Source organism: Chinchilla lanigera, unplaced genomic scaffold (genome assembly GCF_000276665.1).
Source record: "Chinchilla lanigera isolate Chin_1 unplaced genomic scaffold, ChiLan1.0 scaffold00088, whole genome shotgun sequence".
Taxonomy (NCBI): Eukaryota; Metazoa; Chordata; class Mammalia; order Rodentia; family Chinchillidae; genus Chinchilla; species Chinchilla lanigera.
The window spans coordinates 2,378,405-2,397,046 of record NW_004955489.1 but is presented as its reverse complement, the minus strand read 5'-3'; the positions used below and the strand labels follow the sequence as shown (position 1 = coordinate 2,397,046).

General features: G+C 42.4%; 1 protein-coding gene and 1 long non-coding RNA gene across 2 annotated transcripts in view; one reads left to right on the top strand and one right to left on the bottom strand.

Moving 5' to 3' along the window:
- The window catches only part of LOC106146656, a 5,297-nt gene extending 1,505 nt beyond the window's left edge, over positions 1–3,792 (bottom strand). Inside the window, exon 1 of the long non-coding RNA XR_001231190.1 lies at positions 3,447–3,792. This is a non-coding gene — a long non-coding RNA (uncharacterized LOC106146656). The remainder of the gene's footprint in view (positions 1–3,446) is intronic.
- A 6,092-nt stretch (positions 3,793–9,884) lies between these two features.
- Positions 9,885–18,642, top strand: part of Diexf (digestive organ expansion factor homolog (zebrafish)) — a 24,873-nt gene continuing 16,115 nt past the window's right edge. Inside the window, exons 1-5 of the mRNA XM_005404524.2 lie at positions 9,885–10,044; positions 10,860–10,899; positions 11,744–11,981; positions 14,625–14,798; positions 17,152–17,240. Coding sequence (XP_005404581.1) covers positions 9,944–10,044; positions 10,860–10,899; positions 11,744–11,981; positions 14,625–14,798; positions 17,152–17,240 — 642 coding nt within the window. The 5' untranslated portion in view covers positions 9,885–9,943. The remainder of the gene's footprint in view (positions 10,045–10,859; positions 10,900–11,743; positions 11,982–14,624; positions 14,799–17,151; positions 17,241–18,642) is intronic.

Sequence of the window (18,642 nt, the reverse complement as noted above, 5' to 3'; positions counted from 1 at the left end):
ATATATACTTTTTTTTTTTTGTCTTTTTGAGACAGGGTCTCACTATGTAGTTCAGGCTGGGTTTGAGCTCATTTTGTAGCCCAGGCTACAACTTGCAATGATCCTCCTGCCTCAGCCTCCCAAGTGCTGGGATTATAGGCTTGCATCACCACACCCGGCAGTACTTTGTTTTTATAGAACATGACATTATAAAAATTTTATAATATTTTAGGGGAAATCTTTTATTCCGTTTATCCTGTGATCTCAAGCAGCCTGTACACTGCTGCATATCCCTGAAGTATGGAGTCCTATTCTGTTTTCCTTTTTGCTCTTTATTTTCTTTAGTTTTAGTTTGTTTTGTGTGTGTGTGTGTGTGTGTGTGTGTGGTGGTGGTGGGGATGAACCCAGGGCCTTGCATCTGCTAGGCAAGAGCTCTGCCTCACCCCGGAGCTAAATCCCTAGCCACTATTTAGGTTACTATTCACACACACATTAAGAGCCACCCACTTAAAAGTTACCACCTGATTCAATTTGCTAATCCCCTTTGCCTGAGCTCAGTTTTGACACTGGGGTTACTTACACTGTGTTCTCTAAGATCGTCTTACGTTTTTGTCAAATGCGGAACATCCGGGGAGATTTGTTTTCGGGGGCTCTACCAATATGCACAGAACATGTAGAGGTGGGGTGTGGGCCACAATCTCGGGCTTTAGGCCCAGTACTTGATGCAACACACAGATGGAGACCCTCAGGTGTAAGAACTGGCTGTATTAAACAAAGGTAGGCCTTCATCTCCTCTTTTTTGTTATTTTTGTTTTTTTGTTTTTTTTTTTTGAGACAAGGTTTCACTATGTAGCCCAGGCTGGCCTAGAACTCATGGTAATCCTGCCTCAGTCTTCCAAGAGCTGGGATTACAGGTGTGAGCCACCACACTCAGGTTCATCTCCTCTTGGGCTGGTGTGTAATTTCTCTATTTCTACACTGACCACAGTAGGCTTATTAACAAAACCTATTCATAGACAGTTGTGATGAAATGAGATATGCCAGTTCCCTTAAATGTTGGTAGATACTACTTCTTTGTGTGTTACTAGGGATGGGAGCCAGGGACTTCACTAGGAGCTGTAGTTCCAGCCCCTCCTGCCTTTTAAATTTTTATTTTTTAAATTTTGAGTCAGGGTTTTGCTAAATCCCTAGGTTGCGCAGGCTGGGTTAGGACTTGGGATCCTCCTGCCTCAGCCTCTCAGAGTGCAGGAATTACAGGTGTTCTCCACTGCATCTAGTTTGGTAGACATTTTAAAAATAGTATAATATGAAGATGGTGGAGTGGTAAACAGCAGAAAAACAGTTTCTCTGAGATTTGGTGTCCTGATGCTAGAATATAGTAATGTGAGGAAGGAAGGAGGCAAGAGTCCCTGGGACCTAGAAACCGTCTGAAGTAAGAATCAAAGCCCACAGGGAAGGTGAGAGAGGGATTTCAGCAAAGAAGAAGGAGGTGGCGGGCAGCCCTTTCTTCCTGAGCCCTGACTCACTGTGTGGGAGGGGTGGCTCAAACCTTCAGATGCACAGTGACTACTGGTGACTCCAGAGTCCTCCATAGAGAATCACATCAACAGAATGGAGCAGTGGGCACAGCGGATTGCAGTGGCTGGTGAGTTATTCAGGTCCAGATGTCCCCTGGAGAGGGCAACTGGCTAGCAGCCATCTCAGAAAGGGGCCAACTGAACTCAGAATCCAGAGCAGCTGCAGGCTGGCTCCATCTAGTGGCTCCCAGTTTCAGGGTGAGGTGGAACCAAGTTCAAGATGGCAGGAGGTCAGGGAACTGAGTTTTAAACTGGCAGGAGGCACATGGAGTATTTCAGCCTGAACAAATCCAGTTCCAGCCTCACAGCAGAAACCAGCCTGAACCAGTGGAACTAAAGGTGCAAGCTTCCTGGAATTATTCAGTACCCCACCATAAATGTACAGCTGGCATGCTGGGATTTGTCAGCGTGGACCTGGGCTCTATCTGCCCACTATGTCTACCAATGACAGCAGAGATATACCCTAAAGTGGACATTTTTTTCTCCTTTTCTTTTTCTTTCCTGTTTTTTTGTTTTGTTTTGCTTCCTTTTTTTCTGATTGTTTGCTCATGTTTTTATATGACTATGAACATCATGTCTAAGTTTTTTTTTGAGACAGGGTCTCATTATGCAGTTCAGGCTGGCCTTAAAACCACTATGGAGCCCAGGCTGTCCTCGAACTCACAGTGATCCTCCTGGCTCACCCTCCCAAGTGCTGGGATTAAAGGTGTGACCAGTACACCCAGTTTATGTCTAGTGTTGTTGTTCTTTTCTTGCTTTCTTTCTTCTCTGTTTCCTTCCTTTGTTCTTCACCAGTTTCCCAAAGTTCACATAATTTTCCTTTTTCTTTTCTTTCTTTTTTTTTTTTTGGTACCAGGAATCGAACTCAGGACCTTGTGTTTTTCAGGCAACACATAATTTTCCTTTGTCCTCCACCCTTGCTCCTAATCTCTTACTCTTCTTCTCTTTCTCTATTTTTCCCCTTAATCCTTTAAAATTTTCTCCCCTGAAGGTAAAATCACCATAGTGAGGGCAATATTTACCTAACATAATTTTTTGCTTTTAGATTTTTTTTATAAAACCATAAATCTTGGGGCTGGGGATATAGCTCAGTGGCACAAGCACCTACCTGGCAAGTGCAAGGTCCTGAGTTCAATTCCCAGTATCAAAAAAAATTAAAATGATAAATCTAGTTTATGTGATTAAAAGTGGCAAATTAATACCACAGTTTGTCATTTTTAAAGCTGTATTCGATACTATTATTATTGCTGATTATCTTACATAATTGTTCTAATAATTGTTGACATAATTATTCTATTCAGTTGTTCTTCCTGGCATGCCAAGACTAAAATTGCTTCAGGATCATAAACAATATTATAGGCTAGTGCCAAAGAAACAGGGGATAGGCCAAATAGATAGCAACTTCTTTTTTTTTTTTTTTTTTAATTACCAGGAATTGAACTCAGTCATTATCTAAGTGTTCTAAATACTAGCAATAAAGTTACCTGCCATAAGCAATTATAGGCATCAACCCAGGAAGTGAACTAAAAACAACAGAAAATGAGAAGTTGCTTAAGCAAGATGCAATCCAGACTTCAGCTTACCAAAGGCAAACCCAGGGGACAAAGAGGAAGAGCAATTAGAAACCCACCCACCTGGACTCTCAGAAGTGGTAACAGTAGAAGTAACAAAGCAGATGAATGAGGCTCTGGAAAAAATCGAATCAGAAATAATTTCTCAGATAACTAAGAGATGGTGTGATGGTTGAGTGGTTGTGTCAGTTTAAGAAGTTTAGTTAAGAGAAACTTAAGTAAATCAACTCAGCAATTCCATACCCTAGGGTGTAGAAGACCCACTGTAGGGTAGCTTATCACCTGGATGGTATAAGAGAAATGTGGAAGAGAAGATCACCTTCTATTTCTTGGCAGGAGCTCCAGTCTTCACCTTTACCTTGGACATCATTTCCTGGCTTCCAGTGTAGACTCTTCAGCTTCCAGTGCAGGTCCTTCAGCTTTCTGCTGTAAACTCTTCAGCCTTCCATTGCAGGTCCATTGGCCTCCTGATAGGCACTTGCATGGGACACTGCCCTGAGCTCCAGACCTTGGACTGAATCCTTCTCCACTATGCAGACAGACCCCACTCTTCTTCATCTGACTCTGTGAGTGGCCATTGGAAGCCAATCTTTTAAACTCTTATACATTTGTATATCTTGTGTTATAGCTGTTTCTCTAGTAAAACACTGATACAGATGTGACAATAATGAAAGACATGCGTAGTGACTCTAGAGCAGATACAGATAAAAATAGAGAAGTTTAGGAAAATGATAGAAATCATGAATACACAACATAGGAAAGAAATGGAATCCATCAAACAGATTCAAACAGATATCCAGAGATTAAAAATTCCATTGAAAGTATATGCAGCAGAATGAGCCAGTGTGAGGCCAGAATATCAGATATAGATAAAAGACAGGATTGCAATTAGTGATCGTGAAAAGAAAGATTTCTTAGAAATAGTAAGAGACCATGAAAACTCAATCCAACAGCTGCTATTCAAAGAAGAATAACATAAGATAGATCACAATCAATGAAAAAGCAGGAGATATTGCAAGCAACATAAAAAAAAAAAAAAACACCTGTTCACAGAAGTAGTGGCAGAAAACTTCCCAAGTATGGAAAAAGAATTTGACATACAGATAAGTGAGGGTGCATAGAACAACAATTAGCCATGGTAAAACACACACACACACACACACACACACACACACAAAAACTACACTAAGGCATAAAATAGTCAATATTCCAGAAATTCAATGCAAGAACAGACTATTAACAGCTGTCAGAGAAAAAAAATAAATCATCTATAAAGGAAAGCCCATCAGAATCACAGCAAACTTCTCAACACAAATTCTTCTGTCAAAGAAAAGTTGGAGTGAAATTATTTCAAACCCTACAGACTGATGTACCACACAAAACTATTGTTATGGCTGGTGTCTAGATGTCCCCACAGTCTCATGCAGTCATGGGGAGCTTCTAGAGTTTTTGATTGACTCATGGTTCAATGCTGGGATTTTGGGTGTGCGTGCTATACCCACCCTAGGGTGGGAGGCAGGATACAGTATAAGGGAGTGAAAGAGGCTTGCTTCTGCTATTCCTCCTTTTTTTCTCTTGCTACACTTGCTGTCTCCCATGACCATGAACTGTTGCCCTCTGCCATGGGCCATTCTGCCTTGGAGGCAAGCAAGTATGGACTGAAACCGCCACAAACTGAGCTAAATAAACCTTTCCCTCTTTATTTGAGTGTTGGGTATTTTGTCTCAGCAACAAGAGAAAAGAAGCCAAGACAATTATCTTTCAAAATTGATGGAGAAATAAGATGTTCATGACAAATAACAGCTGAAGAAATTCATGACCATGAAATCAGCACTCCAAAATGCTCTGAAGGACATTCTAAGAAGAGATAATGAGAGTTAGTATTCCATGAGCTCTGACAGAATGAATCTACCAGGCCAGGCAAGTAATTAAACAGAGAGAAAAAAGAGAAGGGAACCAATATAAGATCAGAAGGATAAGTCAATACATATCAGTCATGACCATCAATGTAAATGGTATCAATTCACCAATCAAAAGAAACAGACTGGTACAAATTTTCTATGATGAATGTTATCCTTACATATATCCAAACTGTACTGATACAATTTTTTAAAAGTGCCAAAAAAAAAAAGAAAGAACCAGAATGTAAGAGTGGATCAAGAAGCAAGATCCAATGATCTGCTACATACAAAAAACACATTTAATTCCCAAGCAAATTTATAGACTGAAAGTCAAAGGGTGGAAAACAGTACTCCATATGACAGCAACCCAGAAGAAAGCAGGAGTAGCTACTCTATTTGAAGGCAAAGTGGATTTCAAGCCAAGACTGATTAAGAGACACAAAGAAGGTCACTACATCCTGGTAATGAGAACAATCCAAGAGAAAGAGATAACAATCACAAACATATATGCACCAAATGCCAGCACACTCAACTATGTAAAACAAATATTAATGAACATGAAAAATCAGATAAGCACTAATACAATTGTAACAGGGGTCTTAAATACTCCAGTGTCACAAATAGACAGATCAACTGAAAAAAATCAACAAAGAAATATCAGAACTGACCCAAACTTTTGAACAATTAGATTTTTTTTTTTTTTTTCTGGTACCAGGAATCAAACTCACAACCTTGCGCTTGCCAGGCAGGCGCTGTGCCGCTGAGGTAAATCCCCAGCACTGAACAATTAGATTTAATAGATGTCTACAGGGTGTTCTACCCCACAACATCAAAATATACATTCTTCAGCTGCACACTGGATGTTCTCCAAAATAGACCATATACTAGCTCATAAAACATAATTAAGCAAATGCAAAAGAACTGAAATTATCCCATGCATAATATCAGACCATAGTGCAATGAAACTGGAAATAAATGATAAAAGAAACCACCAACACTTCATATACACATGGAAATTAAATAACACCCTCCTGAACAACCAATGGGTCACAGATGAAATTAAAAAGAAATTACAGAGTTTTTACAATTAAATGATAATGCCAATACAACATACCAGATCTTATGGGACACAATGAAAGCAGTCCTATAAGGCACATACATAGCAGTGAATTCCCATATCAGAAAAACAGTGAGTTCAAATAAACAACCTAACGTTGACCCTCAAAATTCTAGAAAAGGAAAACAAGTCAAGCCCAAAGCTCATACAACAAAGGAAATTATAAAGATCAGAGCAGAAAATAATGCAATTGAGACTAAGAAAACAATACAAGTTGGGCATGGTGGCACATGCCTTCAATCCCAGTACTCAGGAGGCTGAGGCAGGAGGATCACCGTGACTTTGAGGCCAGGCTGGGCTACATAATAAATTTAAGGGCAACCTGGACTACAAAGCAAGACGCTGTCTCAAAAAAAAAAAAAAAAAAGGGCTGGGGAGATAGCTCAGTGGCACAGCATCTGGCTAGCAAAAAAAAAAAAAAAAAAAAAGGGCTGGGGAGATAGCTCAGTGGCACAGCATCTGGCTAGCAAGTGCAAGGTCCTGAGTTAGATTCCCAGTACCAGAAGGAGGAGGAGGAGGAGGAGAGAGCAATACAAAGAATCAGTGAATGTAAGAGTTAGTTCTTTAATAGATTAAATAAAATTGACAAGCCCTTAGCCAATTATATCAAAAAAGGGAAAAAAAGACTGAAATTCATGCAATTAGGAATGAAAAGGGTGAAATAAAAACAGATCCTGCTTAACACCAGAAGATCATCAACACCTAATTCGAGAACCTATATTCTATTTTTTTTTTTGTACCAGGAATCACACTCAGGACCTTGTGCTTGCCAGGCAGGTACTGTGCCACTGAGCTATATCCCTGGCCCCAAGAATCTATATTCTAATAAGACAGAGAATATAGAAGAAATGGACAGATTCCTAGATATATATGAATTACCAAAGCTGAATCAAGAAGCTATAAATATTGTAATAAAATTGTAATATTATAATTGTTTATTACAATAAAATAATGTAATAAACCAGTATCAGTCAATAATATTGAAGCTATAACTAAAAACCTACCAACAAAGAAAAATGTAGGTCCTGACAGAGTCATTGCTGCATTTTATAAGAAATTTAGAGTAGACCCAATGCTGCTACTTTTCAAAATCTTTAATGAATTCAAAAGGGAAGCAATACTCCCAAACTCATTCCTGGAAGCAAGCATTACCACGATACCTATACCAGAGAAAAATCTGATCAAAAAAGAGAATTACACACCAATTTCCCTAATGAATATAGATGTAAAAGTTCTCAAGAGATATGAGCAAACAGAATGCAGCAAATCATCAAGAAGATTATACAACATGACCAACATGACTCCAGTAGCAGTCATCCTAGGGGTGCCGGGATGATGCAAATCAGTAAATATAATACACCATATTAACAGAGCCAAGAACAAAAACCATACGCTCATCTCAATAGATGCAGAAAAAGCATTTGACAAAGTCCAACACCCACTCATAATTTTAAAAACCCTGCAGAAAAGTGGAATAGATGGTCTTTATCTCAATCTGATAAAAGCCATCTATGACAAACCAATACCCAACATCATACTAAATGGACAAAAACTGAAAGCTTTCAGTCTAAAGTCAGGAACCAAACAAGGATTTCGCTGTCAACACTTATTCTTTTTATTTTTTTTCCAACACCGTTATTCAATTTAGTTCTGGAAACATTAGCCAGAGTAAATAGACAAGAGTAAGAAGTAAAAACAGTAAGGGTAGGGAAGGAAGAAGTTATCATTATTTGCAGATGACATGATACTCTACATAGAAGACCCCAAAAACTCCACCGAAATACTTTTCACTGTACTAGCCAAATTCAGTAGAATAGCTGGATACAAAGTCAACACCCAAAAGTCAATAACACACCTATATACAAATAGCAAAAAGTGAGAGAAATCAGAGAAACAACACCTTTCACAATAGCATCCAAAAAAATGAAATACCTAGGAAACAATCTAACAAAGGAAGTAAAGGACCTTTACATTGAAAACTACAGTACTCTGTAAAACGATATCAAAAAGGATATCAGAAAAAATATAGTGAAAATGGCCATACTCCCAAAACTGTTCCACAGATTTGATGCAATCCCAATGAAAATACCAACAGCATATCTCACAGATTTAATAAAAACAACTGTAAAATTAATTTGGAACCAGAAGAGACCTAGAAGAGCAAAAGCAATTCTAGGCAACAAAGGCGACTCAGAGTCATCACAGTCCTTGACTCGAAATTATACTGCAGAGCTGTCACAATAAAGATAGCATGGGACTGTCAGAAAAACAGGCCTGAGGAACACTGGAGCAGATGAGAAGACGCAGACACACCTCCAGACACACTCAGCCGCCTTATCTTTCGCAAGGGGCCACGCGCCTTCACTGGAGAAAAGATCACCTCTTTAATAAATGGTGCTGGAAAAACTGGCTTTCCACAGGCTGAAGATCAAAATAGACCCGTACCTTTCACCACGCGCTAAACTGAAATCAAAATGGATTGACGATTTAAACATTAAAGCACTAAAACACTAAACCTGAAACACTAAACCTGAAACACTAAACCTGCTGGAAGATAGAATAGGTAGAACTCTTGAAGACACTGGTGTAGGCAAAGACTTTATGAATAAAACCCCAATCACACAAGAAGTACGAAGAATCAACAAATGTGACCTTATCTTATTAAAAAGCTTTTGCACAGCAAGAGAAACCAACAGAGTGAAGGGACAACCCACAGAGTGGGAAAAATTTTGCTGCCTGTTCCTCGGACAAAGGACTAATATCTAGAATGTATAAAGAACTAAAAAACAATCAGAACCCCCAAATTTAAAGAACCAATCCAGAAAGTCATCTGAAATGAGTAGGCACTCCTCAAATCAAGAAGCAGAAATGGCAAATAAATATATTTAAAAATGCTCAACATCATACCGCAGTGATGTACGCACACCCATGTTTATAGCGTCATAGTTTGTAATAACTAAGTCTCGGAAACAGCCCAAATGTCCATCAACCAATTACTGCATAAAGTAGATGTAGGGTTTTTTTTTTATATATACATACAATGGAGTACTACTCTGCTGTGAAGATAAGCTTGAGACATTTACAGCTAAATGGATGCACCTTGAGACCATACTCTTTTAACTGAAATAAATAGGATACACATGTTAAACAACGAGTTGTTTCTCTGGTGCAAGAAAGTGAAAATGTAAACAGCACCTAAATGACTAACAGATATGGGGAAGTGGGAAGAAAATGTTCAAATGGGACAGTGGAAGGGGCGGGAGGAAGGATGGGAGATGGAAAAAAAGTATAGAAAGAAAAGAATGGAAACAAAGCTTTTGTAAATAAGGAAGAGGAGGGATTGAAGGGACTGGAATCGGAAAAAAGAGGAAGCAAAATATATCACGGTCAGGTAGAAATTCCCTATGATGAATGTTACCATTATGTATGTCTAAAGTGTACCAATTAGGAAAAAAACAAGTGAAAAATAAAAAATAAGCTGTACCAATATATGTAAGAATGAAAACATTCATGGACGGTGTAATATAAAGTCACTGCATCCACACATTTGTGCCACTACACATTTACGCAGGCCCAGCCATATACGAACTAAAATACCAGCAACTCCCAGTTCGCCGCGCAGCGAAGCCTCGGGTCAGCGCGCCCAAACAGCACGTAGGCGGTCGTACGCGGCGAGGTACGGCGAGTGTGCTTTTCGGCATCGCGCCCCGCCGTAAAGCGCCGCCGTGGCGCCGACGTGCGCTTGTTGACAGAACCACTTCCGGGAGCCGCTGCCGGGCGAGCTCGGCGGCAGTTGCCATGGGCAAGCGCGCGGGCCGGAGCCAGCTGCTCAGTACTCTGACGAAAAAGCAGAAGAAGCATCTCCGGGACTTCGGGGAGGAGCACCCTTTCCACGACAGGTGCGGGGAGGTCGGCGCGGTGCCGGCTCCGAGTCGGCGGCGTCCGCGGGAAGCGGCCGAAGCCTCGGGCTGGACGCTGGCGCGGGGCAAGTTTGTGTTTGATCGGAGAGCACCTCAGGTTGTCTCAGGTTTTCGTGTTTTCAAATAATTGGTTGAGAGCTTCGACATCTCTCTTGGATCCAGTTTCAGCAGTGAAGCAGACGTCCTGGCAATTGTAGGGACCCCAGGCAATGTCGGGGATCAGTTACGATTCGGGGAAGGTACTGGGGATCGAATCCAGGGCCTTCACACTGCACTGCATCCGCAGCCTTTTTTTTTTTTAATTATTTTTACTTTGTTTAATTTTGGGGACAGGATCTCGCTGAGTGTCTGAGTTGCCCAGGCTGGGTTCTAACTTGGGATTCTTCTGCCTCAGCCTCCCAAAGTGCTGTATTACAATGTGTGCGGCACCACGCCTAGCTGTTATGATTTAATGCTCATTTACCACTTTGGGCTGTTTGTCTGCATATAGACGTTCTAATCAAGCAGGTCGGTAAAAACTTCAGTCCTTTATTTGCCGTGTTGTGTTCTTTCCCATGAGCGCCAGTTACTAGGTACCGCGTTTCTCATGTCACATCGTTACATTTCCCATTTGCCTATTGTCCGTTTGTCATACTTTGCAACCTCCAAGTGCATAGGTAGCTTTTACATAACTGTGGTTACCGTATACTTACAGTGGTATATACGGCCCTTTTCCTTTCAAATTGTGTCATTAGACCTTTCCCTAATTGGTACAAATTAGTAGTTAGAATTTAATGTTACCTCTTTCTTCTCAGGGTTTCTGGAAAGGAAGCAAAACCGCAGATTTGCCAACTGGTAATGCTTTATACTTTCTTTGTAATAGTTCGGTCTGGGCTGTTACCTTTAAGATTATGTGTGGTATAATGAAGGTTGACTACACTTCTACTCTTTCCAATTTTATATGCAAGCTATTACATCAGTAATGTTGCTTAGTTTTTAGGGGATATGTCTATAAAAATGCCATTGTAATAAGTAATACAGAAGCCAGAGTTGAAAACTGTCCCAAGAGTCTAGCCTTTTAGGTCTTGTTAGAAAGACTTACCAGAGGACCATCAGGTAACTCTAAGGAGTTTTTTGCTTACCATAAAAAGGGTCACAAGTATGATGCTGAATGAACAAAGGTCCTATCACCATACAACAAATCTAAAGAAAGTACATTTTTTGTTGTGGTTTTGTGATTTTCCTGTTGCTCCTTTAAACAGGTAACCTAATGTCTGGGACATAAGTTAAATTTCCTTCTAACCTAAAGTTTTGTATTTTACAAGTCTTTTAAAACTTTTCTTTCCATTAGTGGTTCAGAGAATATAAGAGCTTCTACAATCATGACTAGATTAGCCATTCTGAGTAAATTTGGTGCCAGACTTGATTAAGCAGATAAGCTTGCCCGGCGTGGCAGCACATGTCTGTGATCCCAGCACCTGGGAGGCTGAGGCAGGAGGATCGTTGTGAGTTTGAGGCCAGCCAGGGCTGCATAGCGATACCCTGTCTCAAAAAGACAAACAAATAAATAATAGGTAAGCTTGTATATTTGTGGGAAGCTAAGTTTTATTTAGTAAAGTCGGAACCTCTTAGCCTTATGATAAGTACTAGGGTGATAATGAGAAAGATAAGAATTTTTGTTTAAAAATTTTCCTTTTAGTCAGAAAGTTCAGATACTTCAAATTCTGAAAGTGAATCAGAGAGTGAACCAGAGCAAGTTTCTGGGTACCACAAACTACTTGCTACATTAAAGAATGCTTCTGAGGAAGAGGAGGAGGAAGAGGAGGAGGAGGAGGAAGAAGGTAGTGTTCATGATGCAGAAATGAATAAAGAAGATGTGAGTAGCGACTCCTTTGTGGAGGAAGAGACAGCAGCAGAGTCGGCGGAGATGAAGGAGAGTAAGTATCTTGGGGTTCACACAGCCCCTGTGTTGTGTGATTCGGTGTGAGCACGTGGATCCAAAGCAGGGATTTAACTTACATGGGACTTGAGTATATGTTGGGACTCAAGGAAAACACAGGACCCTCTCACCAGAAAAATTAAGAAATACCATTTTTGCTAACTGCTTCAGGACTTCATCCATCCTGATGAAAGACTCCCTGACACAGGAAGAACATAGCCCTGGCATTGTAGCATGTTGCTTTATTGGAAAGGTTCTACTCCTTCCTTAGGGAGACCAGGTTTGATGGGTGTAGACATAAAAATGCATTTGCGTGGAATAGTTAGAGATAAGATGTTGAAGCTATCAGGTCCCCATCCTTGACCTCAGGCTACCGCTGACCTGAATTCTGTCAGTATAGATTTACCTATTCTAGAAATTCCTACAAATGGAGTCACAGCATACGAACCTTCCTGGGTCCATCTTACGTTCTTGAGTTACTGTGATTCGCCCATGCCTATGTCTTAGTAGTTCCATCCATTTTTTTCTGTCTTTTTGAGACAGGGTCTCGCTATGCAGTTCAGGCTGGCCTGGAGCTCACTTTGTAGCCCAGGCTGGTCTGGAACTCCCAACGATCCTCCTGCCTCAGCCTCTCAAGTGCTGGGATTGTAGACATGCGCCACCACGCCCGGCCTCCATCCTTTTTATTGTTGGGTAGTAGTCTACTGTCTCAATATACCTGGGTAACTTTACATTTTACTGTTTTTGTGCCTGTTTTCCTTACAGCCTCCTTTTTTTTCCTGTAATTTATCAAATGCCATGGTTAGTATTTTAATTGATCACTTTCATTGGCTCAGATTTAGGATTTGTTTGTTGGTTTCAGTTGGTTTTCATTGCTTTTTTGTATTTTAAATGGAAACATTTTTTGATTATAAAAGCAATACATATTTACAGCAGAAATTTAAAGAGTGTTGTGGTCAACATGTATCTCCACCACTCAGAAACTTATCAACATTTTTGACATTGTATCCATAACTTTTCCAACCTGTGTTTTTATGGATATGTGTTGTGCATATGTGTATAATGGTCATACATTTCTATAACTATTTTGTTTATTTACTTATTTATTTATTTACTCATTTATTTGAGACAGGATCTCTATGCAGTTCAAGCTGTCCTGACCTTGAGTTCACTTTATAATCCAGGCCAGCCTTGAACTCTTGGTGTTCCTCTGACCTCAACCTCAGAGGTGGGGCTACAGGCATGTGCCACCATACCTGGCTGCTTCTTTCTTTAGTCATATGCCATGGGCCTTTTTCTCTGTCTGTAATATAGCTGTGTAATCACATTAGGTCTGTTGAGGGAGCTGTTTTGTTTTGTTTTTGTTGTTTGTTTTTTTGAGGCAGAGTCTTGCTATGTAGTTCAGGCTGGCCTAAATCACTATATAGCCCAGGCTGGCCTTAAACTCATGATAATCCTGTTGCTTCAGCCTCCAAAGTATGGGATTATAGGTATGTGTCGCTACACCTTTCTTACATTAGCTTCTCAACTATGTTGCATTCACTTGTAAGTGATATGTGGTTATTTATTTAATATCCCATTGATAGGCATCTCAGTTTTTTCTTTGAGACAAGGTCTTGTGTTATAGTTCAGGCTAGTCTTGAACTCACTAAATAGTTCAGGTGGGCCTTGCAGCATCCTCCTGCTTCAGTCTCCTCCAAACGCTGGGATTGCAGGCCTGCACTATCACCCTGGCTCATTTTTTTCTCCATTTATTTCTTATAATCAGTGCTGCTGCAGACATCTTCTTGTGGACACTTTGATGTATCACATTAGAGTAAGTTCCTAGACTTGGAACTGGGTGTATTAGTGTTCTCCAGAGAAACAGAACTAATCAGATGTGTATATATGAGAAGAAATGTGTTAAAGCAGTTGGCTCATGTGATTATGGAGGCCTGGAAAGTTGAGAAGTGATAGAGAGGCAGGCAGGCTGTAGACTTAGGTCCCAACACAGGCAAAGTCTCAGGAGGAGCTTGTGCTGCAGCCGGAGCTCAGCAGCACCGTGCTGGGAGGGCTCCCTTGTGCTAAGGGAGGTCAGCCTTCAGCCACATTAAGGAGAAGAATCTGCTTTACAGAGTCTACAATTTAAATGTAAATCTTACCTAAAAACACACTCACAAGTCTGGTGGTGGTACATCCCTGTAGTCCCAGCTACTCAAGAGGCTGAGGCAAGAGGATCATAAGTTCTAGCCCAGCGTGAATAATTTAGCAGCTTAGTGAGACCCTGTCTCAAAGTAAAAAGGAGTGGGATGTAGCTAGTGGTAGAGCATTTGGCCCCCGTGTGAGGTCCTGGGTTGATCCCAGCACCACAAAAACAAAACAAAACAAAAAACCACCGCTATAGAAATATTTCAAATGTTTGATCAAATGTCCAGGCCCTGTGGCCCAGCTAGGGTGACCAAATGAGCACCCACACTGGGTCAGCAATTGGAGTGATCAAGCTTAATGTTGAAATCTGTGTCTTCCACCTAGATTGTTTATTATGTAAAAGTAAATGATAGCCCTGAACGTCAGTTTTGGCATAAGCTGAAGTATTTGGCTGTATCAGTAGAAAATTTATTTATGAGTAAATACTTTTACAAGATGTTTGCCCAAACTATAGATGTGGCCATACCTGGTGACCCTGAGGGAAGTGGCGGAGAAGAGCAGCCTGCTGGCTCGTCGCAGAAACCGCCGACCGAGTTTACGGACGCACAGCATGAGTCACTCTTCAGCCTGGAGACCAATTTTCTTGAGGAGGAAGCTGGAGATGGCTCCTGTTTAAAGGTCTCACAAGGTGCTGCTTGAATCTGCCAGGTGCCTCTAGGGGTTGCACACTGATGCACATTTAGTCTCCTGCTGTTGAATAAGCAGCAGTGAGGACAGTAGTTTAGTGGCTGGATCTAGAGGTGGGAAAAGTACTTCTGCAGGAGATTTGTGTCCTTCATTACAGTGAGGGCTGGGGAGGGGATATGTGAGAGAATAACCTGTTTAAGAAAAGTAGTTGGGAGGCAAGCTCCCCAGGCCTCACATTACTAGAATCAGGGCCCAGGGCAAATTTCAGATTTTCTCCCCAAGCAGAACAGAAAGGAAAAGGGGAAAATACTTCCCATCTTCATTCTATGCCTTACGTGTTCTTCCTTGTTAGAGCACTAATCCTCAGGTTTATGATACCCAGGAGAGTGCAGTCTAAGTGGTCCTCACCACAAGGGGCAGTTTCAGAAGCCAGAATACCTCCCTGTCTCCCGTGCCTCCCATGGTCTGTTCACTGGGCGAGGGTCGGAGTGGCAGGCAGTCGCACAAGGCCTCCGGATGCTGTGCCAGCTCCGGGCGGTTCTCAGCCTGTGTCTGGGGGTGTGAGTCAGACGAAGCTTGTTCTCCATCCTGTTGCTTTCCTGCTTCCGGTGGCCTTTCTCAGTTCAGCTGTGCTGTTAAGGCCGCTGAAGTTACACCACTCGTTTGGGTCCTTCACTTCGGTTGGCTATTACGCAAGGAAAGGAGGAGTGGGCAGGGTTTGTAGAATTGTAGCACAAAGATCATCAAGACTTGGAAACCCTGGAGCAGACATCAGGAAGTGGACTGTCCAGAAATGTGGATATTTTGCCTATATAGAAAGAAGGCCCTTGGAAGTTTTATTGTGTTGTTTGCTCTTGATTATTTAGCACAGGGTGCATTTCGTTTCAAGTTTTGCCTTTTGCATCCTTGAACGAGTCATCTGACCTCGCTGTTTCTTAATGAGCGAGCCTGGGAGGGATGGCTGGTGGCCAGCACAGGCACAGCGCACTGGTGCTGTCATCTGGAGCTTGTGCAAATTCAGTGCACTGTCAAGAAGTTTTCTTTTCTTTTCTTTCTTTTTTTTAATTTTTTTTTGTCCTTTTGAGACAAGGTTTCACTGTGTAGTTCAGGCTGGCCTTGAACTTACTTTATAGCCCAAGCTGCCCTTGAACTTGCAGCAATCCTCTTGCCTTGGGCTCCTAGGTGCTGGGATTACAGATGTGTGCCACCATGCCAGCCCGGCCTAATAATGAGAATTTCTGTCTCTTTTTTTGTTTTTTTTTCAGATAGGGTCTTTCTGTGTAGTTTGGGCTGGCCTTAAATTCATTATGTAGCCCAGACTGACCTTGAGCTCACAGTGACCCCCTGCCTCAGCCTCCCAAGTGCTGGGATTACACCACCATCTCTAGCTCAGTGTGTCTTTCGTCTTCGTCACTTTTCTATTGCTGGAACAAAATGTCCAACACTGCCTTCATGAAGAAGAGGCTTGCTTTCGCTCACAGCTTTGGAAGTCTTAGTCCATGGTTGGTGCGTGCAGATGTAGAAACAGCATGGTGGGAGGGCCTGGCCAGGAACGCTGCTTTGGGAAGCCTTGCGGGGAAAGGAGGAGCCAGGGAGGGAGAGGTGCGCGCACGCCCCACTGATGTGGTGGGAGAGGTGGCGCACACTCCAGGGCACACACGCCCCACCTCTAACCAGACTCCCCCCGACCAGCACACTCAGCTGCTTATCTTGGAGGAGGTCCCCAGGGTCCAGCCACCTCCCAGAAGCCCTGCCTCGGAGCACAGCAGAGTCGGGGAACAGTTTAGATCTCAGCCATGATACCTTCTAATGCAAGATCAGTGGGACATGGACCCTGCCCTGGGGAACTTGCTGTGTACTAGATGAGCTGATACTTGTGTGTAGGCGTGTTGGGAGGGTAGGTGAGCCAGGTGGGGGGGACTCAAGAAGCCTCTTACGGGAGCCAGCACCGCCTGACCAGTGGGGTATCTGCCGTGAGTTGGGGTGACGTTACACTGATAATACTTAGATGTGCAAAATGAGGTGAAAGAGAGGCTGGAGGTTTTGGTCAGAGGAGGGGGAGACATAGAGGGAAGAGGATTTGAGGGTTGATAGTGCAGAGGTTACACTGCAGAGAAGGTGCAGTCTAGAGTGCCTGAAGCTGAGACGTTTCTCCAAAGGTTTTTGAGTCTGAAGTAATATTTAGACAACTGTTTTGGGAAAATGAACCTTCCTGAAATTTTAAGGTGTGGATGGGGAAAGCGGATGGAAAGTCCAATGAGTTGATACCATGAAGATAGGCATGCCATCCTGGGGAAGACCAGAGAACCCTGCCACTAGACTGAAGTGTGCCAATCTCTTTATTTTTTAATTAGATCCATTTGTACAACATGTGAACAAAGAACTGAAAGAAAAAGAGATTCAAGCACTTCCAGCAAACCCCAAAACCACCCATCAGCTAAAAGTAAGTGTGGCTTGAGAAAGCTTTGAATGAAATAGTGTTCTTGGGTTTTGACTGTATGCTGTACACCAGTAGGAAGTGGCTTAATAGGGAAGTGGGACACAGGAAGGCTGGAAGTACCTGATGGGACAGAGATGTGGCTAGAAGAGGCACTGGCAAGCTGCACTTGAGCACTGCAGTGATGGAGGCAGACACGGCACCAGAATATAGAGCAGTGCAAGTTAGCCTCCTGGGACACGGTGCTGACATCTGCAGCCTGAAGGAGGAGGGCCTTATTTCCGACTCAGTTTCCAGGGTTTTAGTCCATGGTCAGCTGCCTGTGAGGCGGGAATATCTTGGTAGAAGGGTGTGGTGGAGCAGAGCCACTCAGGTCATGGCGGGGATGCAGTGCAGGGAAGAGCCACGCCCCAGGGACCACCGCTCCAGCCCAGCCCACCCAGGCAGCACGATCCGCTGTGAATTTAGCAGCGGACTAGGCCACGGAGGAGTACAGTGACCCCATGATCAGACTGCTTTGATTCCTTTGTTTATTTGCTGATTTTTATGAGACAGGGTCTCACCATGCAGTTCAGCCTGGCCTCGAACTCACTATGTACCAGGCTGGCCCCGAACTTGAAGTGATCCTCCTTTCTCAGCCTCCTGAGCGCTGGATTACAGGTGTGTGCCACGCCTGGCTGTCCTTGTTTTGATTGAAATTTATAAAAATAGTGTAATAATTACACACATTCAAATATAAGAAGTCACATACAGACGTCTCCTTATCTTTGCTCAGTTTCCCAGTGCTGAACTCCAGCAGCACCACGTAGTGCAGGGACATTACAAGGACATCGACACTGCTGCCTTTCCCCATGCACTCGGGTTTCTCTGGTTCTGCTCCTCAGCCTTGTGTGTTCTGTGCAGTTGTGTTGCCCTGGAAGACCCTGTGTCTGCTGCAGGCCAAGATGCAGCACATTTCCAATACCGTGTGGATCCCTGTTGCACTTTGAAGCTTTGTCATCCACCATCTGATGACCTGGTCTCCATTTCTAATTTTTTGATTTTAAACGTGTTAAATGGAGTCAGGGTGTAACTTTTGTGACCCTGGCTGTTTTCACTCAACGTAACTCCAGAGCTTCATCTAGGTAGTTTCACCTATCAGTAGTTCAGTTCTTTTTGCTGAGGTCTGTTTTTATTTCAGCCATTTTGCTACAATAAAAAAATCTCCCAGACTCCTATCACAAAATAGTGTTCCTCAGAATTCTAATAGGTGTGTTAGGAGGGGGGGGGTATAAATAGTTAAAAAAAATTGTTTCTTGCCCATATAAATTTGGAAAATTCTCAGTTAATCAGAGTGAATGCAGTTCTTGCCCTAAGACTCTTCAGAACTTGTGGTTTCTAAAGTACATTGTGAGACTGGGTGTGGTGG